The 27,052-nt window shown below is 50.1% G+C and overlaps 1 protein-coding gene across 2 annotated transcripts in view; it reads right to left on the bottom strand.

Moving 5' to 3' along the window:
* LOC122388483 (neuron navigator 3-like) overlaps window positions 1-27,052 on the bottom strand; it is a 326,891-nt gene that overhangs the window by 166,388 nt on the left and 133,451 nt on the right. For both annotated transcript variants that reach the window (XM_043379619.1, XM_043379620.1), the window contains exon 8: window positions 484-589. In XM_043379619.1, the coding sequence (XP_043235554.1) occupies window positions 484-589 (106 nt within the window). The remainder of the gene's footprint in view (window positions 1-483; window positions 590-27,052) is intronic.

Raw genomic sequence — 27,052 nt, 5'->3', positions numbered from 1 at the left:
ACAGATGTTCGTAGAAAGACGGGGAAAACGGCAATCGAAAGCTCTCAACAAGGCGGATCTTAAGAGTCTATTTTTTTTGCTTAAGTAGGTCAGAGGTCAGGTCAAGGTCAGGTCAACTTCAAGGGTACAAAATGCAAGTTTCTACAGTATCGGCCTTGCACCGTAGTTGCCGAAGAATGGACTGAGACTGATTGCCCAAAACGTGTTCTTAGGCTACCAAGACAATATTCGTTGCATACGATATCATTCAAAGGTCAAGGTCAAGGTCAGGTCAGGTCAGGTCACCAAAAACAAAATATAGAAAAGGGCATGTGCGACACATGTTTTATGGGTCATTCTATTCATAGAATTCAATAGGCACACTCAATAAGTGATATGGACCACCTCTGAATAGTCACTGTCGGTGGCGGTACCGTCTCACTGTTACTGTGGGCACAGTACTGATTCAGCAGTGTGGTGAGAGCCGCCACTGTATGTACTCACGCGCAGGACGTGTCAGCAGTGTTGACGGTGGAGGTCGTGTCCGATACCTCCGAGCGGCCAGAGCTGAGCCCACTCGAACTGGATGTCCGCTGCATTACGGTGCCGCCTGTCGGCAGCACAAAGCACCCCCGGCTCAGTATTGCCGCAGTTGCAAATTCAATATCGCAGTGTTGAACAGCCCGTGCCCGGTAGCTTAGGGGGGGGGAGGGGCGAAACGGCCCCATTATCCTTTTCCGTGGATATCTCCTAAACAGCTGCAGATATCGCCACCAATTTTTCAGGAACCCTCCGGGCATCAATTTTACACATTGTGATTAGAAATTTTTCCAGAGGCTATGATAGGTTGGCCACAAATGACGTCAGAATGACGTCATGTTCTGCCATTTTCGACCCAAAAAAGGTTTCGCGAGAAGAGGTGTCAGGCCTACAGCTTTGAAAATACAGAAAAATGATCAAGACATAAAAGGTGTAGAATTGACAGCGCTACAAAACAACCATCTCTGATATTCAGAAACGAATTATTCGACACCAGTAATATGTATATGATCGGTAGCTTTCGGGGGCTGCTGCCTCCTTCATCAGCCTGCTTTTTAAATGCATTAGAGCACAAGACAATACGTTTCAAACATGTCTACCAAAAAGTAAACCGCCACGAGGAAAAGTTGTAACGGTACGTCTCAAGCATAGATGCACAAAACAGTTTGATACATGATAACAAATAATAACACATAATTACGTCGCCATCGTCCGTAACATCCGTAATAAAACATTCGACATTAATCGTGATCCGTGGTCGTAACAATCGAGTTCGCACAATCGGGGTCATGACACATTAATCGATGGTAATCGTTATAGGATCGTAATCGCTACATACTCGCAGGCGCACAAGCTTGCATAAATTCGCTCTGATAGCCACACGCCTATACAACAAAACAATTTTCAACAATCCAAAAGCAAGTGTACCTATTTTTGACAGCTCACTCAGCCTCATCGAAAAGCGCCTTACACACGTAGTGCCAGGCACCTCCCACCCGGGTAAGCTGTTAATGCTATTGTGTCTTTCTACCCTGGAAATGTAAAAACCCTCCTTCACCTTTCGTTTACCCCAGTTCGTTTCATAATCCAAAATTTTAACTTCGTCCCATTTGATAGAGTGCCCTGTCTCTAGCACATGTTTAGATATCCCTGAGTGATCCCGGTTTCCGTTTGCTATAGCTCGTTTGTGTTCCGATTCCCTCGTCCTTAACTTTCTCCCGGTTTCTCCTACATAAATTTTTCCGCACTGACACTTATACTGATAGACCAGCCCAGCCTTCTCCTTCACCCCCAACCTGTCCTTAGGTTTGACGAGTCTAGCACTAAGGGTGGCTGCAGGTCTCGTGCTGACCTTCGCGTAGGGTCGAAGGACGCGCGTTACCTGTTCAGTCACCCCCTGGATGTAAGGGACACTTACATAAGCCCGGTTGTCATCTTCCGCTCCCCTAGCTGTCCGTCCGGAACCCTCCCCCTCCCCCATCCTAAGCCGTTCTTTATTCTTTACCCGCCTCTGAATACGTCGCACCAATCGCTTGGGGTAGTTGTTCTTCTCTAGTGCCCGTTCTATTTTCCGTGTCTCGCGTTCCTCGTCTTCAGGTGTTGTTGTGAGCCGTGATGCCCGTGTGAAAAGTGTCTGTGGGACTGATGCTTTGTGTTGTGTGCTGTGGTGTGACTCAAAGTGAAGGTACTTGTCTGTGTGTGTCGCTTTTCTGAACACTTCGGTCTTCATGGTCCCCCCTCCCAGCCTATGTACCCTTACATCCAAAAACGGTAGCGACCCCTCCCTCTACTCTTCGAACGTGAACTCAATCCTCTCATGCTGAGCGTTGAGGTGGTAATCGTTACGATGGTAATCGTTACGATCCTATAACGATTACCATCGATTAATGTGTCATGACCCCGATTGTGCGAACTCGATTGTTACGACCACGGATCACGATTAATGTCGAATGTTTTATTACGGATGTTACGGACGATGGCGACGTAATTATGTGTTATTATTTGTTATCATGTATCAAACTGTTTTGTGCATCTATGCTTGAGACGTACCGTTACAACTTTTCCTCGTGGCGGTTTACTCGAGGGCAGCGCTTTTCGAGGAGCGCTGTGGCCCGAAGGTTTGAACTTTGAATTGTGAAAAACGCCCGCCCGCCGCAAAACGCAAACACCGCAAAACGCTCACAACGCACGCCCGAAACGCCAACGCAAAGGTCGCAAAAAATAAACAAACGCCCGCCCGCCGCAAACCCCAAATAAAAAAAGCGCAAAAACGCCGCAAAACAATAAAACCGCCCGCATCGCACGCCCGCTAACCGCCAACCGAAAACGCCTAAAAATCGCCCGCCCGCCCGCCGCCAAAAGCAAACACCGCAAAAAAACGAAAAAGCGGCCGCCAACCGCAAACAAATTTAACACCGCAAACGACGCAAAAAAAAGAAAACCGCCCGCATCACCCGCCCGCCCGCCCGCCGCCAAAGACAAACACCGCAAAAAAACACAAAACGCCCGCCCGCCGCAAAACGTAAACACCGCAAAACGTGCAAAACGCACGCCCGAAGCGCCAACGCAAACTGCGAAAAAAAAATCACCCCACCGCCGCAAACCACAAAAAACGCCGAAACGCCGAAAGAAATAAAACCGCCCGCACCGCACCGACGATAACTGCTAACCGAAAACGACTAAAAGTCGCCAGCCAGCCGTCAAACGCAAACACCGCAAATAAGCACCCAGCCGCAGCAAGATAATAATTTATCAAAGACTGGCATACCGCTATGTTGGTCATTTTCACAAATCAAAAAGATATCTGCAAAAATATCCTAGATGAAAGCGCCCGATTAAAAAACGGATGGCACGTGCGTGTTCCTCGCCCCCAACTTCCTTCAGGTCAATCGTCATTTGGGTCAACTAACGCATTGACGACCGGCTGGGTGGAATGAGCATTGCGCCAAGAAACGTAAGTATATTGTCAAAAAGAATCCCCAGAATGGTGGATCCCAAAAGTTTGAAACTACCACTTTGACCCACTGGACGACACCTTAAACAGTTGCCGACCGGATGACATCCATTGTTTGGTCACCCACGCCATAGTATGCATCATGGGTGCGCCGAAATGACCAAAAGTCCCAATTTCCGGTGTGCAGGGTCATTTTCAACGGCACGTGGCACGTGGTTCTGGACTTTTCCGGCCACTTTGCGACATACCCATGGGTAGTGCACCGAATGGTGGTTCATCCGCATGGAAGAAAATGGGGGGTCGTTTGGATCGTTTTCGAGCAATCTGCCGTGGAACGCATTTTTTCATTTTGCCCATTGGCTTAACACGGGAATTTTCAAAGTCACGTGGCACGTGCACCAGATTGTCCGCCAAGGGGAGACCCATACCGGAACGTAGATCACCTGGCCCACTAGAAATCCTGAAAAAATCAGAATTTTTGGAACAGCCGTTTTCTCGAGCATCAAGTTGTACTGATCTCAGGCAGCTTTTGCCAAATTGTCAGGGAACTCAGATTTGTTTTTCAATAGAAAAACACAATTCTAACGAATAGTGTTTGTCTTTTCAAACAACCTGCGGTTACTTTTTGGTAGACATGTTTGAAACGTATTGTCTTGTGCTCTAATGCATTTAAAAAGCAGGCTGATGAAGGAGGCAGCAGCCCCCGAAAGCTACCGATCATATACATATTACTGGTGTCGAATAATTCGTTTCTGAATATTTACCATGTCCCAGTACAACAATTCCATATTTAAAACCATCTCTGATTTGTCAAATTCGCCGATTTTGTTCCCAAAAAATAAAAAAGTAATTATTTGGATATACAAGCCAAAAAATCCAAAGTTTCTTTTTTAATTTCGAAAAACGGAATATATATGAAAGTACCTACCGTCTTCTATCTACATACCAAATTTCAGATCGATATCTCTTTTTGGGCCAAGTTATAGCGAAAAAACTGTTCAAAATTGATGACGTCAAAACTTCAAACTCATTTTGACAATTCTAGACCACGTAGGGCAAAACAAAGACAATTATTAGACTCCCCGTGACAGGCTACATCGAATCGATACCCGATTTATGCCAAAATATCAGTTTTGAAATTCGACCTAACTTGACCTGACCTTGATCTAACCTTCACCAGAACATAACCTAAACTGGCCTTAAGGCTGCCAGACCCACATAATCGCATTTGTCATGTAAAATGGACCATAAAGCATGTATCACACGACACTTTCATATTGTGACCCCCAGTGACCTGACTTCTGTGACCTGACCTGGTATCAGTGACCTCAGATAGCAAAGTATGTGTTTGACGAACAATTCACCATCGATGATTTTCAATAACTTACCAATTTATTCGATTTTACAACACATTTCTTGAAATGCCTGTGAACAGTGAAAATCCGACCTTTGACCTGACCTGTGACGTCATCGGTTGGACCGAGGTCAATGAAATTTGGTCACAAGGTAGTTCCCTGGTGGGGCTATCGAACGCCGTTTGAATTTCGAAAATCGGCCGGTAAATTTCCGAGATCTTAGGGGGTCAAAACGCCCCCTCCCCCTTATATATTTTGGCATCTAAAAATTAATTCCTGAAACATTAAAGGCCGCTAAAGTTTAAAAATTAACTATTTGAAGAACAAAGCTGTATAATTGTTTTCATTTAGTCCTTGATAAACGATAGTGTTTGGCGCAGTTGCGACATTAAAATGTTTTCAGTTGTGTTCAAGTTAGAAACTGCTGCGTACAAATCAAGCCAAAGCCCAATTATATTTTAGGAATGCTTTTGATTACATTGTTAGTGATCCTCATCTGTTGAGGAGAGCAGTAAAGAGAGCACCAATTAAATAAAAAAATTATCAACAAGATGTTTCAGACATCAACACAGGAGGGGTGTTCAGTGTTCACGGGCACCGCAAACTGCTGAGTGCGGTGTGTGCGGTGTGTGCAGCAGGCGTGGGGGTAGGGGATGGGTAGGCGAATCCGACGTCACGGCTGCGTGCGGTGGACGGTCCCCTGTGGCCGGACCCGACCGAGCCCGTGAACAGCCCTAGGCCTTTTACGTTGATATAAGTTGGGATATTTTTTTTGGAGGGGTGATGGCAAAGTGATAAGTGCTGCCTTAAATATTAGATGATGAAGCTAGTGCTATACAAAACAAGGTTTCGGATAATGTAACTGCATTACAGTGAAATGGGGAGCAAGATCAAGATCAATCACAGACTCCTCAAGACAACTGGCAAAGTCAAATTTGTTTTTATACTGATAAATGCTATGGAAATTTAGAGAAAGGTAGTAAAAGTATGTTTTCTAGTATAAAGAGAGTAATCATTGATACATGCTTAGGTCTTGCATGTTGGTTTTCCTTGCAAGATAATTATCCTCCGGCTATGTGATATTAAAATTTGCTATCACTGAAAAACTGATGTTTAACCATGGTATATTGATGTGTTTGATATTGCAGTGAATGTTTGTGCCTTATTTGTTATGACATCATGCATTGGGGAGAAATGTGTCATAAATAAAAAAGAGTGGTCTTAGAATAAAAAAAGGAATCTCTGAAAAAAATGTGTCATGATTGTCATTTTTCTTCATCCAATGTCATTCATCAAATGAAGTTTGAGTTCAAAAGGTTTATCCAAAAATATTTTCAAATTTATTATGTCAGCAGTTGATATTCATAATACCGACAAAACACCGAATGCGTTTGGTATTGATGTCACCGCCCGCAGCGGTATTACCATTCTCAGAGCACGAGTACAGTTTCTCGAGCTTACAAAAGCAGTGATTACGGAGCGAGCGAAGCGAGCGGAGTCTTTCCTTAGAAACCTAGTCTTTCCTTTCCTTAGAAACCTATATATGGCCTTGTTAGAAACGGAAATTTGTGAGCATGAGCGGCCGGCCGGCCGGCCGGCCGTGCGGACGCTTATGCGAGGCTTATATCTCAGCAACCACTTGACCGATTTACATGCGGTAATTTCTGTAGGGGAGCTTCATTCCTTCTACCAAGTACTGGACTATTCCCGATGCATGTGGGTGACCCAGGTGTCAGTTTTGTAACTGTTGTAATATCTCGGTAACTATTGGGCCGATTGCGCTGAAAGTTGGCATGAAGGTAGGCACCCACTAGGCACTGCATAGTGCATATCCATGTGCCAGAGTTGGGGTGCTGCTGCACGTGCGCACGTGCAGGGGTCGTTTCCAGATCTCGAGAACGGCTGGACCGATTGCGCTCAAATTTGGTACACAGTTAGGGACCGGTTAGTAGGGTTCCGTGCAAAAGTCAGTCGGGACCCATTTTGCACGTGCGCACGTGCAGGGTGTCGCTTCCAGATGTCGAGAATGGCTGGGCCGATTGCGCTCAAATTTGGCACATCGCTAGAGACCGGTTAGTAGGGTGCCGTGCACAAGTCAGTTGGAGGTACCCCCTCGAAAGTTCGCACGTGCAAGGCTCACCCTCTCGCTCGCTCCGTTAGTCGCCCCAAAAGGCGTTATACTGGTAAATTTGTGCTGAAAATAAGTAGAACTCTCGTTTAATGCCAACCTTGATTCGAACCTTAATTTTGAACACAGTATCGTTTATCGTGTATATCGACTCATGTTGATGGCGCCGACCGACAGCCGAACGGCATGCGAATAAACCTATGAGAATTGAGAACCGAACGGGGTAACTATCGTCGTTTTGTCTCTGTCCTGTTCGTCAATGCTGATTTGGAAATACGCGCTGTTCAGATCAAGAACACACCACATCTTTGACCCAGAAACCACATCGAGTGTGTCATCGACTGTCGGAACTGGGTATGACGACGGACGGGTAACAGCGTTCAGTCGTCGCAAATTGGCGCACATCCTATATTTCCCAGACTTTTTCCTCACAAGACAAATGGGCGAGGCCCAGCCTCCGCCGTCTGTCTCCTCGAGGACGCCCTGCTGGACCAAATCGTCAATCTGGGCTCTGATCTCATCACGGAGATGAGGAGGCAATCGTCGAGCCGGCTGGCTGACCGGGGGATGATTCCCAGTGTCGATAGAATGCGACACAACCGTGGTGTGACCCAGGTGCCCATCAAACATGGAAGAGTAATTACCGAGCACCGCCTGAGCCCTCGCTCGCTGTTCCTCCGAGAGAGACTCAGCAAACGTAAACATCTGACCCGATCTCTAGACACTGTTGGACCGACTCAAGAAGTTCCGGCTCTCGCTGCTTCGCGAAGCCTACCTCCAGCTGTCCAATCTCTGCACGCTTGGGAATGCTGATATGTTCCGCAGTTATATTGCGGACAACAAACGGCACAAAACTCCCTACTACCTCAACTAGAGCTGGCACAAACTCCAACCCACAATCTCGAGCGACGGCTCAACAATTGTGGGTCCTACGTACTCGCAGGTTGGGAATGCAGGCTGCAAAAACTGCCTCCCGTCCCGGAGGGACGCTGATGCTCGACATCACCAAACGTCCCACAGACACCGCCTCCGCTGAGACGGAACGGACCGATTCAGCCGGCGCCAAGATGAGCCTGCTCAGGCCCATGTCACTCCACTTTTGATGACATCATATGGGGGCCTCAGGACAATAATGGCGCGGCGCGCCACAATCGCTTCAAAGCTACTTGCCAACAGTTGTGTAGCAAGGCTACATCTTGGGACGTCTTAACATTTTTCAGATCGGGACCCAGCCGCCCGCCATACTCCCCTCCCCATACTCAGCAGCAGCAGTCATCATACCGTGGCGCTCTGGTCACAAGCCTTCCATCCCAGCACCTCATCCCCACCAGTGTCAGCGCCGTCGGGACAGAGAGCCGGCCGGCCGCCGCCGCCGCAGCGTCAGCATTCACGTCTCAAACAAGTGACTGTCTTCAACGACCCCGCATGTTGGAGCGACAGGGGCACATCACAAGCCCCGACTGAGCCCTCAGCCCACTGGGGCGTAGTGGCTACAGCCCGTCGGCACCTGCCTGCCCTCACTGCGACTCAACCACAGCTGAGCCAGCACCGTCGGGACCGAGCACCGGCCGCCGTCGCCGCAGAGTCAGCAGTCCCATCCGAGTCGGGTGACTCTCTCCAACGACCCAGGGGCGGAGCCGCGAGGGTACGTCACCAACCCCTCCCCGAAGAGCCCCAAACGGTCACCAGGGGACAGCACAGGATCGAGGTCGCAAAATCCACCAGCAATGAAAGAGGACGTTGAAAACACGCAAGTAAAAGGTTACATCAAACACTGGACGTCAAATCGTAGCTAATATACAAGAGAACTTCAAGAAACCAGTAAAATTTCAAGACATAAATTGCATCCCAGACGGTACCCTGGGAGCGGACCAATCAGAGAAGAGTTGGCAATGACGCATCAGAGCGGCAGAGGAACGCTCGCCGCCGGAGGCGGACAGACAGATCCCTGGGGGACTCCGGCCGAGAGACACACGCCCGATCCCACCATGTAAGTTCCCTGAAATTATCCTGGCGGCTGGGTGGGGTAAATTAAACTGGGTTTAAGAAATTTATATTATGAATTAACAACGTAACGAATACAGTTAAATTTCAAAACCGTACAGGCTGGACGCAGGTTACCGAAGCTTATTTAGGAACATTGTGTGTGGATTTTACCTGATGGGTTATTATTCGGAAAATGCGTTGTAACTTGGGAAATGATTTAATCTATGGAAGAAGCTACGGAACAGGCAGGACTTTACGTAGGAATCCGGACCTTAGTGGGTTGGCGAGAAAACTGGCACATACAGCGTAGGTAATATTTTGTTTCCAATGATTGAACCTGGCTTGGTTTCCGGAACGTGTAATAAGAGAAGATCTGTTTAGCTTTGTTGGTTAGGAAATCTGATTATGATCCTAAATGTTAGGTAACAATTACCAAACCAGAGTATGATATCAGTTGTAATGTAACGGAAAATGTTCACTATTGACTTATCGTCGCTGGCGGAGAGGCGTACCATTTCTTTACTGTTTTATTGTTAACGTTTGCTCGCTTTGCTTTGCTTCACAAATATATCAATCTGTTATTTTCATAAAGAGTCTTGAGGGAAATTTCGGGAAAGGGTAGGAAGTTATCATTACAAAGTGATGGGACGGAAAGAGAGGGAGAACACGAGGGTAAATCGGGACAATCGGGACAAGGGAGAATTATGGGTGGCAGCAGAGAAAGACGGTAGCTGCGAACACTGACTCATCCGCGCACTGGTTGGAGGCTGAGGAGCTGGCCCGGAGAAGTTCCAGAAAGGTGAGTGATTTTCTTTCATTGTAATGTTACGGTGTTCCGAAATCAGTAGAGGGTTTTCTGTAAATTCTCCGAAGGTTGTCCAAGTACATAGATATCAGGATAGGATTCGGGAAGTAGGATTAAAGATATTAGGATATACATCCGTTCGTTTGTTTATGAGATCAACGACTAAAATATGCCCTGCATTCCTTTCATACGCTCATCCTTAGCCCCGACGAGTTACTGGTGATCAGTTTTTGTCGTAACCCGTCCATTCGCTCATCCTACGCCCCGACGAGTTACTGGTGATCAGTTCTTGTCGTACCCCGTCCATTCGCTCATCCTACGCCCCGACGAGTTACTGGTGATCAGTTCTCGTCGTAACCCGTCCAAACACTCATCCTAAGCCCCGACGAGTTACTGGTGATCAGTTCTTGTCGTACCCCGTCCATTCGCTCATCCTAAGCCCCGACGAGTTACTGGTGATCAGTTCTTGTCGTACACCGTCCAAACGCTCATCCTAAGCCCCGACGAGTTACTGGTGATCAGTTCTCGTCGTAACCCGTCCAAACACTCATCCTAAGCCCCGACGAGTTACTGGTGATCAGTTCTTGTCGTACACCGTCCAAACGCTCATCCTAAGCCCCGACGAGTTACTGGTGATCAGTTCTCGTCGTAACCCGTCCAAACACTCATCCTAAGCCCCGACGAGTTACTGGTGATCAGTTCTTGTCGTACCCCGTCCAAACGCTCATCCTAAGCCCCGACGAGTTACTGGTGATCAGTTCTCGCCGTACCCTGTCCGAAGGAGAGCCCCAATCTAGACCCCCGGTACTAAATATATTATCCATCAGTCTTCCCATTAATAGTCGTTGGTTTCCGTTGAATAAGGAAAGTATGGGTTGAGTAAGATCAAGATAGGAATGATAACGAGCAGCTAAACTTGTGCGTGCTAGCCGTGACCACGCTGTATTTTGTAAGTTAAGAACGTTAGTTGTTTAGGGTGAGAGAAGAGGATATAATTTTACGAAGTAATTTCCGGGAAACGGGTTAAGAGACGCCAGGTGTTAATTTGAGCAGGGTTAAGGTAGGATGTTAGACTTGTCAGGAAATGATAATTCAGTTAAACCGTTGCTTTATGCTATTACGATCATACAGTGGACGTAAGGAAAGGGATACGAGTGCGAAGTAGGAATAGGGCAGATAGTCCGAGGCGAGGTGTTATTGACGCGATGGATAGGAATTCCTCGGGAAATGTAAGGGAGTCGAGAGTAGGTTGAGGCGGGAAGTTTCTTTTTTTTTTGTTATCGTACGGGCAATTGTTTTTTTTTCGAGGCTAGACGGCTTGTGTGCCCGGCTTCTATGTCGATATTTCTACCAACATGGCTTTTGTACAGTTGAGTGCGTACAGCGAGAGGTCTGTATTGTCAGGGCGGTGTCAACAATGTCTGCACGTCTTATTTCGACCGAGAGAGAGGGGCCGGTAGCGTAGTGTAGTGAGGTAGTGACGTCGGTAGGTTTGTCAGTAGGTGGAAAGGTGGATTGAGTTGGAGTTGCAGGGTAAGCAAACGAAGTATTGAGAGGTATGTAGGTGGTTCGGATAATTTTGGTAGTCAAGGTAGTTGAGCCCCTGTAAAAGTTAGTGAGGCCGGTAAGTCGTAGCCAGCGGGGTACGCAGCGTTAAGTCCTCGGAGTCGACGGGCTCCCCCGTAAAAGTTAGGCCGAGATGTGGTGACGTCGAGTGACGTGGTGATGTATGTTGTGTTAGTGGTAACTCGGCAGGCCGACGGGCCCTAAATTGAGGCAGGCCCGGGATGGGACAGCATGGTAGCCTCCGGTGAGTCTTTATTTAGCTTCTTTGTTATATGGCGGATAGCAGACAGAAGACGACACTTAAGACCCTGTTAGCGAGAATGTATGCAGTTTAATGGACATTTATCCCGCCTGGGGGTCAATCTTTCATTTGGTCACCGGCACTACTGGAGGGAGATTTCCGGGGGCAACGCAAACCAAAATAGGAGTGTGTAAGACGTGAAAGGGGTATAATGAATGGAGATGGACGAATCTTAGGTTAAGGACCAGTAGGAGTTGCGTTGAACTCAGTCGGAATGATCAGATAAAATGACACTCGAGGGCATAAGGAATTTAAGCACTAATATATCATTCAACCTCGCAAAGCCGATTCAATGTACCAGGATGACCAGCCTCAAATAACATAAAGCATCGACTTTCACCCGATGCAATATTGTCTGCAAGGGAGGACTTTCATCACTTTCTTTGTTCTCCCTCTATTATATCTTCTCATTTCCCTCTTTGACCGTCTATCGAAGGAGTACGGACGAAAGGTGGCGGTTTTCTTCATTTCTAACTAGAATTCCACACTTCAACTTCACTTCACCACTTTTCCCACTTTTCTATCATTCCCTCCCGCGCTACAATATTTGGCGCCCAACGTGGGGCTTTGGGCTTTCTGGTCATTGTCTTAGTTGGTAGATTGGCGCAAGCCGCACGGACCCGTACAAAACAGGACGTTATATATTAAGTGGGTAGGGAGGTTGGTTGGTTGAATTAGGACGTTTCCCTCTCACGTGTGCCGTGGGCATAAGTAGTATTCGTTTTGCAAGCAGAACTCGTTGTTCTATGTTATTGTAGAAGGATTTGACGTAGGAGTAATTATGTTGGGAGTAAATAGGAATTTGGTTGGCACTAAGCATTGGAAGGGAACATTTTGGGTTGGGGCACCCAGCCGCCATCTATTCTTCCCCGTCCGTTCCCTTTAATTGTTGTTGGCCGGGGTCCCGGGGTCTCCTGAAGAAATTGGTTGAGCTTGCCATTTCATTCGAAGATGTTTTGAGACCTAAATAGCGAAAAGAGGTTGTTCAAGGAAACTTAACCTACGGCCGGTTGAAAGGATTACCCGGGCGAAGAGCAGCAGTATGGAACCAAATTTGTCAGAGGAGCAATTTGTCAGAGAAGTTAAGCTTTTGAACGAGCACGCATTTGAGGGAGACAACGGAGGACTTCAACGACCATGGAAACCCGGATAACGATCATCACACATGCGGAATTATTAGCTTCAATTTTGATAGTTTTAAGCGTTGGAAAAGTTTTAGAGCAGGCAGAGTCGGAAAAGGAACAGGTTGCTATCTAGGAATGGTTGGCTTGATGTGCATCGAGGACCTGACGTCGTCCTCTCTAACCCGACCAGTTAAGCCTCTTTGATAAGTACAAGGGTTTGGGATGTAAAGTAAGGGAAATGCCATTTTCTCTATATTCATCTTTTGGGGAAAGTTTTGTAGGACGAAAGTAAATGGCGAAACAGTAGATACTGCAGGAATTCCTATAGGAGATAGGTAAAATCATCTTTGGAAGGCGGGGAGCGTGGACAAAGGGAGCAAACCGTACCAGCGTCATCACACGTGGGAACGGGAAGAACGATGTGGAGAGCAGGAGCGAAGGTTAACCGAGAAACTTGAACAGATGAATGAAGCGAAGAAGAGTGACCATGACATGCTGCAGGAGCTGCGAACAACGGAGGAAGCGGTGCGCCGATATATTGAAGAGATCAAAAGACAAGTTGAAGAATTGATGGTCACTATGTAAAGGGAAGGAGATGTGAAGTAGATGAAGGAAGAAAAAGGAATTTAAATGTTATGGGCAGTCACGGGAAATCAAGTAAATCGTCTGTTCAAGAACCTTGTTGAGCAAGGAATTGTTTGACGGGGGTTGCGGGCCTTACCCCAAATGGTCCGGTTCCGTACTCTGGTCCGGAACTGTCAATTGCCACATTGCCTTTTACTCAGTCAATATTTCCCTCGTGTGAACTACGACTACTGCAAGTATCCTCTCCCTCCGAGCCCGGACAAGATCCTTTTCCATACTTGTGGCCGTCTTCCTTGAAAGCATATATCCCACCTGGCTATAATCCGTCCTAAGTTAGGTAGAGGAGTAGAATGAGATGGCATTACGGATCCTTCACTTGGAAATTCCTACATGTCCTTAAAGCTATTCGTTCCTTCCCAGTCCCTCGGCGAAGGTCGTATTAACTATCCTAGTCCTACCTTATGTAAAGTAATTGAAGCGGCTGTCCCCGACCCAACCCCAAGGCCGCAATGCTAACCCACACCCGCCACCCACCCCACGTATCTGCACGAGCCAGCCGCTGCGCTGAACGACTTCTGCTGCATGGCCCGACCCAGTGGCCGACGGTTCCCGCTGGAGGCTGGCTGCCTCGCCTACATCGTCGGAGCTGACCTCTGCCGAGCCCGCTGCTGGCCGTCGCCCTCTGCAGCGCAGTCACACGAGGTGACCGTTAGCTACGGCACGACCGTTCGAGCTGGTGAACGCCTTGCTTCACTGCTTCGCTGTTGCTGCTTCTGCTGTTCGAGCTGGTGGACGACCCTGCTTCTTTTGCTTTATCCGGTCGGTCGCGCTGGTGGACGACCCCGCTGCGCCGCTACTTCATGTACGACATCGTCCCGAGCTGGTAGACGACCCAACTGCGCTGCTTCTTCTGCTATACCTGGTTGGTCGACCTGGTGGATGGCCTGCTTCATTACTTCGGCGCCAGTTGTGCCCGATCGGTCGCACTGGTGGACAACCCCGCTTCGCTGCTGCTTCTTCCGCAATACCCAGTTGGTTGCGCTGGTGGACGACACCGCTTCGCTACTTCGGCAACTACAAGACGTCGTCCCGAACTGGTGGACGACCCTGCTTCCCTGCTTCGCTGCTTCGAATCTACCTGGCGTCGGCCGAGCTGGGGAACGACCTCCTTGTCATGCATAGGCTTCATATGATACGCAGATACGCCTTCGTCAGAGTCATCGCTGGTTGCTGGCAGCTGCCTTCTTCGCTCTCATCAATACCTTCATCAGCGTCATCCCATGATGGGGTTACGAGCTGGAACGGAGCGTCTACCCCAGCTGCACTGTCGGCCAACTCCGCTGAGCCTGACACCAATGAGCGCAGTTGTCTGGAAGACGCAGGCGAGTGTATGTTTGCGATGCTAAAGTAAGGGAAATTTCAACTTGCTTGAAACACTGTTAAACTGTCGTGATGTTGTAACTGTGATAGAACTGTTAACAGCCTGGACGGGTTTTGGAAATTGCTTTAAAGGGGTTGGTTCCGGGGAAGGTTTCTTTGATTGCAAGCTGCGAGGACGCAGCTTAGTCAGGAAGAGTTTGAAGATGTAGCAAGGCTACATCTTGGGACGTCTTAACATTTTTCAGATCGGGACCCAGCCGCCCGCCATACTCCCCTCCCCATACTCAGCAGCAGCAGTCATCATACCGTGGCGCTCTGGTCACAAGCCTTCCATCCCAGCACCTCATCCCCACCAGTGTCAGCGCCGTCGGGACAGAGAGCCGGCCGGCCGCCGCCGCCGCAGCGTCAGCATTCACGTCTCAAACAAGTGACTGTCTTCAACGACCCCGCATGTTGGAGCGACAGGGGCACATCACAAGCCCCGACTGAGCCCTCAGCCCACTGGGGCGTAGTGGCTACAGCCCGTCGGCACCTGCCTGCCCTCACTGCGACTCAACCACAGCTGAGCCAGCACCGTCGGGACCGAGCACCGGCCGCCGTCGCCGCAGAGTCAGCAGTCCCATCCGAGTCGGGTGACTCTCTCCAACGACCCAGGGGCGGAGCCGCGAGGGTACGTCACCAACCCCTCCCCGAAGAGCCCCAAACGGTCACCAGGGGACAGCACAGGATCGAGGTCGCAAAATCCACCAGCAATGAAAGAGGACGTTGACAACACGCAAGTAAAAGGTTACATCAAACACTGGACGTCAAATCGTAGCTAATATACAAGAGAACTTCAAGAAACCAGTAAAATTTCAAGACATAAATTGCATCCCAGACGGTACCCTGGGAGCGGACCAATCAGAGAAGAGTTGGCAATGACGCATCAGAGCGGCAGAGGAACGCTCGCCGCCGGAGGCGGACAGACAGATCCCTGGGGGACTCCGGCCGAGAGACACACGCCCGATCCCACCATGTAAGTTCCCTGAAATTATCCTGGCGGCTGGGTGGGGTAAATTAAACTGGGTTTAAGAAATTTATATTATGAATTAACAACGTAACGAATACAGTTAAATTTCAAAACCGTACAGGCTGGACGCAGGTTACCGAAGCTTATTTAGGAACATTGTGTGTGGATTTTACCTGATGGGTTATTATTCGGAAAATGCGTTGTAACTTGGGAAATGATTTAATCTATGGAAGAAGCTACGGAACAGGCAGGACTTTACGTAGGAATCCGGACCTTAGTGGGTTGGCGAGAAAACTGGCACATACAGCGTAGGTAATATTTTGTTTCCAATGATTGAACCTGGCTTGGTTTCCGGAACGTGTAATAAGAGAAGATCTGTTTAGCTTTGTTGGTTAGGAAATCTGATTATGATCCTAAATGTTAGGTAACAATTACCAAACCAGAGTATGATATCAGTTGTAATGTAACGGAAAATGTTCACTATTGACTTATCGTCGCTGGCGGAGAGGCGTACCATTTCTTTACTGTTTTATTGTTAACGTTTGCTCGCTTTGCTTTGCTTCACAAATATATCAATCTGTTATTTTCATAAAGAGTCTTGAGGGAAATTTCGGGAAAGGGTAGGAAGTTATCATTACAAAGTGATGGGACGGAAAGAGAGGGAGAACACGAGGTTAAATCGGGACAATCGGGACAAGGGAGAATTATGGGTGGCAGCAGAGAAAGACGGTAGCTGCGAACACTGACTCATCCGCGCACTGGTTGGAGGCTGAGGAGCTGGCCCGGAGAAGTTCCAGAAAGGTGAGTGATTTTCTTTCATTGTAATGTTACGGTGTTCCGAAATCAGTAGAGGGTTTTCTGTAAATTCTCCGAAGGTTGTCCAAGTACATAGATATCAGGATAGGATTCGGGAAGTAGGATTAAAGATATTAGGATATACATCCGTTCGTTTGTTTATGAGATCAACGACTAAAATATGCCCTCCATTCCTTTCATACGCTCATCCTTAGCCCCGACGAGTTACTGGTGATCAGTTTTTGTCGTAACCCGTCCATTCGCTCATCCTACGCCCCGACGAGTTACTGGTGATCAGTTCTTGTCGTACCCCGTCCATTCGCTCATCCTACGCCCCGACGAGTTACTGGTGATCAGTTCTCGTCGTAACCCGTCCAAATGTAGCGGGGCTCAGCTGCAAGATAATTATTTGTTTGTTTGATTTGCGAGGCTGGTCAGTCACTGGCGGGCACATAGACTGCTACACTGATGGAGTGGGCAATGGGGTTAAGTTGGAATGCAAAAAAAAGGATTTTTGACAAGGTTACCCTGATACATCTCTCTCCCCGATCAAAGGATTAAAATAACAAAAGTTCATTAACGCTGCAAACTTCCCTTAACTGCACGGAGGGGCGCCTCCCACTGGATATAACCATTCATGCTCCCATTCACACCATCATGCATACCTTCCTTTGATACAAATTAAAACGCCAGGTCGCTAAACTGGCCCCTCCCTGTTTACCTAACCTCCCCCAGTGGTGTACAGTAGCCGTTCGTAAGCATGCGTCAAAACCTTTGTCCTTTACCATTATACATGATCTCTGGAAATTTCCTCCTTAGAATTCACGTCCGTTGCTTGATAAAATGTATTATTCCCATTCGACTGCTATAGTTCTCTCTTAACTTAAAGCTCGCCCCTAAAAGAAATACAACCATTCCCAGAATACTCATTAATTCCAACCGGCTTTACTCACCTTGCGATTTCCGTTTACAATTAACCAATATGGCTCAATCATCATAGATAATACCGATCGAGTGACAATAACATACACGTCATACCTTGTCGGATCTTGGCCCTCCCCTCTTTCTGATATCTACGGCAGCGGAGGCCTAAAATCCTAATATTAACGCCGCGGTCACATGCCGGAGCAGAACCGGCATGTGATGGACCAAACTTGCACGCCGCCGGTGGTGCGGCCGTGCCCTGCCTATCCCCCGGGTCACAGATCCGTCAGTTAGGCTCCGCAGGTAGCGCTATACCGGGGTTTCCGTGATGGACAGAACCTAACTTTTGTCGAAGTGAGATTTTAATAGCAGGCCGGATTCTCCCTGCATTGAGAGAGGGGACTTCCTCCGATCCTCCTTTTGAATCACTTCGGGTGGCCGAAACTCCGACGATTCACCTACCTCGTCCCCGTGGCTTCCACCAACGACAAACCACGGCTGTGGGGTATACCTCCTCCCACGCCCCCCGGGTCCCTTCACCGCCCGTGGCCTAGGAACAGCCGACCTTTCTGCCACTGCCCCGCATCTGGCCTGAGGGAGTGTACTGTGCGCCATTCTGGAGCGACTCCCCCTTCCAGGTTCTTGAGACAAATATGAATACACCTTTCTGATGTTCTAGTCTCCCCCCCCCCTCGGGACGCCACCCGAGCTCTTACAACCTTCGAGTCACCCTTCCTTTAACTGCCGTCGCAGACCCTACACAAGAAAATAAACCACCGCGTGGCCATAGCTACCTGACTAACTGCGACAGGGCCAATGCCGACTTACAGCAGTCACATGACACGAACGCGTGGTTGTAAAATGTTACCTGGCCGGCACCGGAACTCAAGCCGGTCTCCTTCCCTGCGCCACCCCGGCGCAATAAATACCCTTCCTTGACCTCCCTGAATACCTTCCCGCGCTTTCCTGCGCTATCCGTGCACAATAATTTTCAGCGTGACCAGGTCCTAACCAAATCCGTTCTCGTGATCTGCTGGTGAAAGGGCTCCTGCGGTGGACCCCGTTCGGCAGAATACGCCGGGTATAACCTAACTTTTTGATACCGGAGTGGGGAGTTAAAGGCGGGTGGAATGCTTCCTGCCTGAGGGGTATACCGATCCATGCCGATCGACCCTCGCTTTAGAACCACTCCGGCGGCCGAAATGTTGACGAACGGGTGAACAATCCCGTACGGTGGCTCTCTCCGCGACAATCCACGTTCGTGAGACGCTGTGCCCTCACGCAATACCGGGGAAAACTCACACCCTGAATCGAACATTCATGCATGAGAACCTCCCGTAATCGAGCAACACTTTCTGTGTCCCTCTGAACTGGTCATTGGGGAGATATAAGATCTGAAAGGCACCGTTCTGGCACCTCCCCAAAGCCAGGTGGTGCGACGGCCTGTACACTCATCGTGAATGCTCCGTCACACCCCACCGGTTCCCGCCTGAGTCATCAGGACTTATAAATCATATGGGTCTTAGCCGTGACCGAGACACGGCTATTTATTTTGCCCGACTTACGCCGTAGAAACATCCAGAGGGGCATTTGACGAGCCAGATCATTCAAACGTAAGAGCATGTTGTTTGAGTCACTTGGGTGGTCGTCACTGTCTACGGAATGATGTTGAACCTTTGCCCGAAATACGTTTGCCTCGAAATGACTCAGAGTAAAACGCGCACAAAATAATTAAGTAAACGAAATTATCTATATCTAACTACCTAAGGACGGAGAACCTGCGAAACAAGCCAACAGAGCCGACCTCCTTAGTGTCCAGCACCCAATAACCAAATTTACTACTTCCTCGTCTCATACCCCTGAATTGTAACCGTAACTTCCCGACCTCCTTTTGGCCCAGAAATCCAACGTCCTGACCTCCCGGTGGCCTTACTCGTACCTGACCTGTACCCTCCATTAGTCCGGCCTTCCTACCCTTTTACTACCTTGGCTCTCTATAACCTTCCCTGTGAACTGTAATCTCGAACGAGCACTGACATACATTTACCATAGTTTAGACATTCAATAGCTTAATTTAAACTCTCCTCCCCACTCTCTCCCATCTCCCATCTCCCATCTCCACTCCCATCTCTCATCAGTGAAGTAGTCGCGTCGGTGGGCTTATCACACACAGGGGTGCCACATGCATAGACAGCCTCGCAGCCCCTAAGCATTGCGTTAACCCATGTATCCCATCTTTGTATCACTTATCCCCTACCTGGCTCGTAATCCCTCCTAAAGTATCCCATCCTTAAAAAACATGAACTAAGACCATGTTCGCCCTTAACATACTGAAATTACCACTGCTGCCGACACAGAACCTAAGAAAGCAGGGCCCTACGCACATTGGACGCCGAACCGGGTTTCGAACTGTAATCAATTACGTCATCAAAGGGTCGGAATGAGACTTTTACTGTCCTCAGACGCGAGCGCGTATGAATGGTGCACCCTGCACGAGTCCTATGTCAATGACGTCACTTATCGATGGTCAAGGCAGGGGTGGATCCGATGACGTCATCAAATGTTCCGAACGAGTCCTTTTCATACTCTCCAAGGTAAATGAATATGAATGGCATGGCCAGCCCGACGTACCGAGGGCTCCGGTCCTATGACGTCACTCATCTGAGGGCACTGCTGGCATTATGCCCATGACGTCACGAGGACGATCACCGTGTGTTTCTCAGTTACCCTGAATAGTGGGCGCGGTCCGGGAGAGCACACGTGGGCCGGTGCTATAGCACCCGTCAAATACACAATTGGAGCGGCCTGCATGGCCCCCGGAGGGCACCGAACGACGAAATCTCCTTCCACATTGCCTGAGGGCAGATGTCACGCCCTTGACAGCGATCGGCCAGTTCTGCAGTGAGCTTTGCAGCCCTTTACTGGGATAGAACCAGTAGCTGCCCATAACGCACCACCGCCGCCCTCTGGGACGGGCTCTGCTCCCCGCTGGCAGTTAATCCCCTTTAATGACCGCCCGCTGGGGTCGGGCGGCTGCCTTCTGCTTAAGAATGGCGCGGGACGCCATGCCAGCCGGTGTAGGATGGCCCTCTGGACCGTCTCCAGGAAAGGGTGATGCTCTATTACGCCACGGGGTGGCGCGCAGAGCATATTTGGCGATGATCAGTGCCGCGCATCACCCAGGCCAGAGTGACGTCATTCAGGGATGACCGTCGCACTGGACCACCCGTCAACTCGGTCGGCCAGCTCGGCAGCGAGCTCGGCAGCGGGCTAACTGGACTGGAGGCACTAGCCGTCCATACGGCACGGCCGTCCGCTGTTCCCCTCTTGGGGTCCTCCCGACCAGACGGCGGCGTGCCCTGACCCGGCGCCGGCCGGCTGGTATGCGCTAATGACCTGTCGCCGCCGCGACCCGAGCGGACAATGAGGATTATCGGGGTGCGGGCGTCTGCTCGGCACAATGGCTGCTCGGGCCACGGGGACCGTTTCTGTCTGCCACAGGCGACAAGCTATTGCGAGTTCGGCGCGCTGGGCACCTGTTGTACTGATCGTTAACCATCGTGATTCCTCTCGTATTATGTAAACAATTGACAGCACCCGCAATGTAGGGAACTTCCACGGCCATAATTAGTGGGAGGGCAAAGGATAAAGGAGAGAGAGAGAGAGAGAGAGAGAGAGAGAGAGAGAGAGAGAGAGAGAGAGAGAGAGAGAGAGAGAGAGAGAGAGAGAGAGTGAGAGAGAGAGAGAGAGCGAGAGAGAGAGAGAGAGAGAGAGAGAGAGAGAGAGAGAGAGAGAGAGAGAGAGAGAGAGAGAGAGAGAGAGAGAGAGAGAGAGAGAAAACGAGGGAGATGGGGGGAAGTGAGTGTCTTTTAGGGAGGGCTGACTGCAGGGAAGGGGGAACCAGACAGCCAGACATTCCTGAACGCCCGCACAGACCGACATTCTGACATATCGATGGACCGACAGGCCTACAGATCAACAAAATGACAGGCCAATGACAGACTGCAAACCGGCGGACCAACTGACCGATAGAACACTACCAGGCAGGCCACAGACCGTCAGGCTGACAAACCACAGACCGGCAGATCGACCACAGACCGGCAGACTGACAAGACTGACAGGCCGATAAGCCGACGAGATGACGATTTAGACAGGTCGACGCTCCACCCACTGGATGACGTGCAGTCTGACGAATAAACAGACGAACGGGCTGACAGACCGACCTATCTGACCGACCAACAGGCTTAACAACCAGCAGAATGACCGACCCTCGGATTGGCAAACAGTGACACAGACATACGGACAGCCAAAAGACAGAAGGACGAACAGACAAACGGCCAGACAGACGGACAGCAAGCCGACGACTGATTTACAGACTTGGGACGAGGACAACAGTTGGGAAGGGCGGCGGTGTCGATTATTTACATACTTTAATGCACTGTGAAAATGGGCCAACTTAAGTGTCCGTTAAATGCTAGATGACTTGAATGGTTCTCGGGTCTAATCGGATTATCCAGACCATTCTCAACCAATATAATGCCCTAATTGAACAACTAACCGCATTGATCTCCTCCTTTACAAACAAAAGTCCATGCTCAATCGTTCTTTGACAGCGTAATTAATTGCTTGTCACTGACCTGGCACGGCCCGACACGCTCCCGACGCGCGCCCGGCCGTCCGTCCCGCTCCGACTCGCTAATCCGCTGCTCCGCCCGGCCCGTCTGATCTGATCCCTTCCCATGCGGCAGACCGCCCCCCGCATTCCTTCCGAGAGCGCAGCTGACCGTCGCCACCCGGCCGCGGGTTGAGTGATTAATGGCACGCGATTGTTCCTATTCTTTCCTTGGATAATCCTATCACTTAATCACCAGGACAGCTAATGATATAAATGTGTAGCGTACTACTGCATTTTACCGTGTCGTGAGGAATCTGAACGCAAAGCAATTCTGTAAGTCGATCGAGGCGATATCGAGCTATTCATGAATTATAAGGACAAGTCGGATTGCTTCCCATCAAAGGTTCTACTTTACTTTGGAGACCGAACCATAATAACGGTTAAAATTTAACCATAAGCACGTCCATTTCACTTACGTTTTTAAAAGCACAACAAAGAAACGGCAAAACACAAAGTACAGCGTCATGGCACGTATGTTATTTCAAAGTATTTGAAAATAAGTACCTAACAGACGCTGCATAAAACAAATTATTAGCTGATCAGATAAGTCTGAGGTGTGAGCTACTGATTCTATACCGAAATTAACCTGAGATATCCGAAATGAAGGCCGGTAAATGACGATAATGGACTGACGATATTTTGCAACGAGGTAAAGAATTAACTGAAAAAAACGAACAGACTGAGGAGATTTAATTGCTGGGAAACTTAGCTACGGAACCGCCTTCACCAAACTGTACGCCATCAGTGATCAGCCGATCGGCCGGCCGGTTCAGCCGCACCGCTAGCACAGACGCTGACGTGAGACAAATCACTTGCGCCGCCGGAATCCTCGTGATTAGTGGACCCATTGTGTATCCCGTTGAGACCCACACGATATTCCCCCAGTCTTGTCACCTGCAATGCCCACCGAAGTGTCCCGGCCCCGCCATAAACGTGTTTAAACTTCCCGATCGCTCCCCATTTGTGATCTCATTTCCCAATTAACTCTGAAAGAATCGTTCCACTATCCCCGGTTTATTCACAAAAGCGGAGAGATCAAATTAGCCAAAGACTTTACACCGACCAATTCTAAACAGAAATTGATATCAAATTTAAGATAACAGCGCTAATAACCTATTTCCCTAAGAGCTAGTGGCACGAATGGCAAACCAAGGTAACAAAGTGTAATCAAACCCGGAAGCCGGACGATAGGCCAGTCAGATAATTAACATGCGCAGGCAGAAAGCATTACCCTCCCCCTTCAGAGATTAACCCGGGGAGCACCTCTGATGAGCGGAGCAGAGCCTGACCACGACGCCACGCCACAGTGCCAGGTGTCAGGGCACGCCCCCCCCCCCTGTGACGCTGCTAATGAATCCATCGATTATCCCCACACACCACACTCACATACACTCACACCTATTCTACTGTCCCCTCTAATCAGATCCATCAGTAACCAATAAGGCCGGATTAATCACCTCAGGGAGAGAGAGAGACCAGGGCGGCAAACAGGGCACATGATAAGGAAAAGATGGGCTGAGCAGACTTGTGCCACCAGTGCTAACCTTTTGGTGCTGGGTGCCAAATTTGATACAATGGCTGGCTGGGTGGCGCTGAGCTGACCGTTGAATGACGAGAGATTGAGACGAGCGGACGAGGCGTGGTACCGCCGGCGCAGACTGCGAATGTGACCGGCGAGCAGGTCTTGGCTCCCGTGCAGGGACTTACTTGTTTACTGGCGTCAGCCCTCTGGGTCGTCGAGCCGGCGGCGGGAAGCTGGCCATGACCGGAGAGATAGAGATGAGGGCAGGCGCCAGACGGCGCCGACCCGTCCACCTCTTGCGTCACCACCGACTGGACTGTGTTCCACTGTCTCTGTCTGTCCTTGTTGTCCTGAGGCCCCTCCTCTCTCTTTTCTGCCCTTTTTGTATCCCTCTCGCCGCCTCCTCGGGCCATCTTCTGAATCCTCAACTTCGCTCCGCCCCTTTTCTGTCGATATCGGTTGTATTTCTTGCCAAAAAGGTTCATGTTTCCATCAGTTTGACCCTGGATTTGAGCTTTAAATCGTCCAACTTTTGCAGCGCGCCCTCCGGGGGCCGTAGTCATGGTGATATTTTGTCTTCAACGGTGCTCCTCCTATTTCGAATTTTCCTTTCTCTGATAGGTGGGAACTCATAAGCTCCCACCCCTTCCCACAAAAATGTAACCTCAGGGCCAGCTGCCATGGTGTCGTAGCTCCGCCCACATTTCCATCTTCCATTCGAGCCTCAGACGCACTCCTGACGCCGGTCGCGGAGGATGGGGAGAGGCGGAGCGGCGGTCCAGCTGCATATGGGTCACCGCATAATGGTGCTCAATGTCCCGGAATTCGGCGGAGTCCTTGATTAATACCGAGCGGCCTGAAATAGCAATACTTTTTCTTCTTTTAGCTCCCCCTCTCCCCCGATGCCCGCCCTGCCAGACGTGCCCTCCATGCCGATGGTGATCGCAGGCCGACACCGGCCGTCTGGTGGGGGGGGGGAGGGTGTGGGAGTCGAGAGATGACCCATTTCGCACGGCGGCCGGTGCCGAAAACAGCTGCGCCCTGCTTGCCCGGTGACGGTTCCTGGTGTTATGCTCCTGCCACTGCGTGCCTTCCAGGTGATCGCGTGTTTTTGAATGGCACGCGTGTCCGGGTCAACTGAAGCCGACGCCGGCCGTCTGGTGGGGTGCGGGTAGGGGCCGAAAGATGACCTCTTTCCCATGGCGAGCGTCACCAAAGCAGGTGCGCTCTGGTGTTATGTTCCTGCCGCTGCGTGATTTCCAGGCGATCCCGTGTCTCTGATGGGGCGCAGGTTTGGGCCAGTGGCATGCCATTTCGTCTGTTCAGCTTCGAAAATAGAGGTGTTTGCTTCAAAACTGCCCTTGTGTTCCGTGTCAGAGGCGCAGCTGCAGCGATTTAATCGAACGTGGCGCTGCCATGTGCTACCCTTTCAGAATACTCTTGTGTTGAGTCCGGTCAGAATTTTCCCATGGTCGTCGGACGGTCATCAGTGGCATTGCCAGTTATTTTTGGATGTCAGCTGCCGTGAGAGGGCCGGGCCTGGACAGATGAGAGAGCCGGGCCTCTGTGCCCTGTGCGGCGCACGCAGGTGGCTGGGGTCGGCCGGCGGACGACTGATGACTCTGTTTATGAAAAGAGTCGGGCGCCAGACTGCAAAGCCGGCCGCTCACGCTTTGAAGATTAGGGTGGGAGCGGGTGACACGCTTCCCCTCCCACGGCCTAAATGTGTTGGGTTTTCGCAGCTGCCCTCCTCTGCGCCTGGCCCCGTCCCGGCTGATATTGTGGGTCGGTGTGCCGCGGCCGGGAGCCGGCGTCCGCAAAGAAAATGAACGCGGCAGCGTTACATTTTCATGACCATTTTCTTTGAGTCGCGCCCCCGCGACTCGGGGTCGGTGCTTGCGTTTCGGTAGAAAGAGGCCTTTTACGAAAACGATTGCTTCGATAAGGGATGGGAAGGATAAGGATTGCACCCTGCTGCTTGGCCCCTCGCACCCTTCCTGTGTATCTGGCCCTAACTAGTCACTGATGACCCTACAAAATACAACATTTACCTAACACCTAACACGCATTCAAAGTGTTTCCAATTTTGCAATGATAAGTGTCCAGGACCTACACGATGCACTTAACCTACCGGCATACTCGCACAATATAAGCAGCACAATTACATATACATTACACTTGTAGCATATTTACATTCACAAAAGGTCTTTCGGGAGCGTCACTCGGCCGTTCGCTCTCTGCCAGCCTTGCGGACTAGCTGAGGTACTAGGCCTGACGCATTGTCCTGATTCCGATGATCTGGCGGGCACGGGCTGTTAAGGCTCGAGCTCTTTGCGGTAGGCGGCCCCCGCCTCCTGTAGCCGGGAGGGCCAGATGAGGCGAGTGGATGCTGCCCCGGCAGCTGCCACGGCCCGCTCTACTGCTGGTCCGTCGCCTGCTGTCGTCGTTGTGGGCGGCAGCGCCGGCGGGGACGGCCCCCCACGAGACGAGGGAGAGCCTCGGCAGCCATCCTCGCCAGCTCCACCTCCAGCCAGTCGCCTGCCGTTGTCGGTATAGGCAGCAGCGCCGGCGGGCGCGGCCGCTAGCGAGACGAGCAAACGCCTCAGCAACCAACCTCGCCAGCACCGCCTCCATCCTTCTGAAAACCAGCTCCTCCTGTAAATGAAAGAGCGGGGAGGGCAGGCAGAAGACCTTTCGGCGATGATGGCGACGCCGAGGGATGGCCCTCCGTCACGCCCTCCTTTCTCAGACAGCTTTGCCTCGGCCGTGATCTGCTCCCAGTTGTCGTCTTCTTCTCGGGATCTTCCTCTCACCAGCTCGTAGTCCGCTCCAGTCTTTCCCGTTCATTTTCCTCCACTTCCGGTAGTTCCAACTCTCCAGCTCGTAGTCCGCTCCAGTTTTTTTTTTCGTTCCATTTTCCTCTACTTCTGGTAGTTCCGCCTCTTGTGATTCCTCTCCTTCGCCAGCTGCTCCACCGCTCCAGTTCTCTGGTCCTGTTCCCTCCGCTCAAAATCGCCATTCGTTATGATGCCGCTGTCAAAAGTCTATTTTTTTATTCAGACCACCCTTCAACATCTTCCGGGATGATTTTTTTTTTCTCCGTACTACAACATCTTCATATATGCCCCCAGCCAGCAACTGCCACAATCATACCTTCGCATCCAGTAGCATAAGCCGTCATCAACCCCTAAACTGCCAAAACGTCTTCCTTTGTAATTTAGGTCAGCTTTCAACATCTTTAATAGATAAACGAATGCTCAAACCTTCAACATCTTCATACCCCCAGCCAGCCAGTAAAGCAATACGGTTATTGCCCATATCAAACATTTGCCATTAACATTTAATTTTAGCCGCCCCTGTGTTCATACAGCTGCAAAGCCTCCTTTCTGGTTCGGGTTAACTTTCAACATCTTCCTTGATAAACC

Source organism: Amphibalanus amphitrite, unplaced genomic scaffold (genome assembly GCF_019059575.1).
Source record: "Amphibalanus amphitrite isolate SeventyFive unplaced genomic scaffold, NRLGWU_Aamphi_draft 000324F_arrow, whole genome shotgun sequence".
Classification (NCBI taxonomy): Eukaryota; Metazoa; Arthropoda; class Thecostraca; order Balanomorpha; family Balanidae; genus Amphibalanus; species Amphibalanus amphitrite.
The sequence above is the reverse complement of the archived record's forward strand: the minus strand, read 5'-3'. Positions and strand labels throughout refer to the sequence as shown.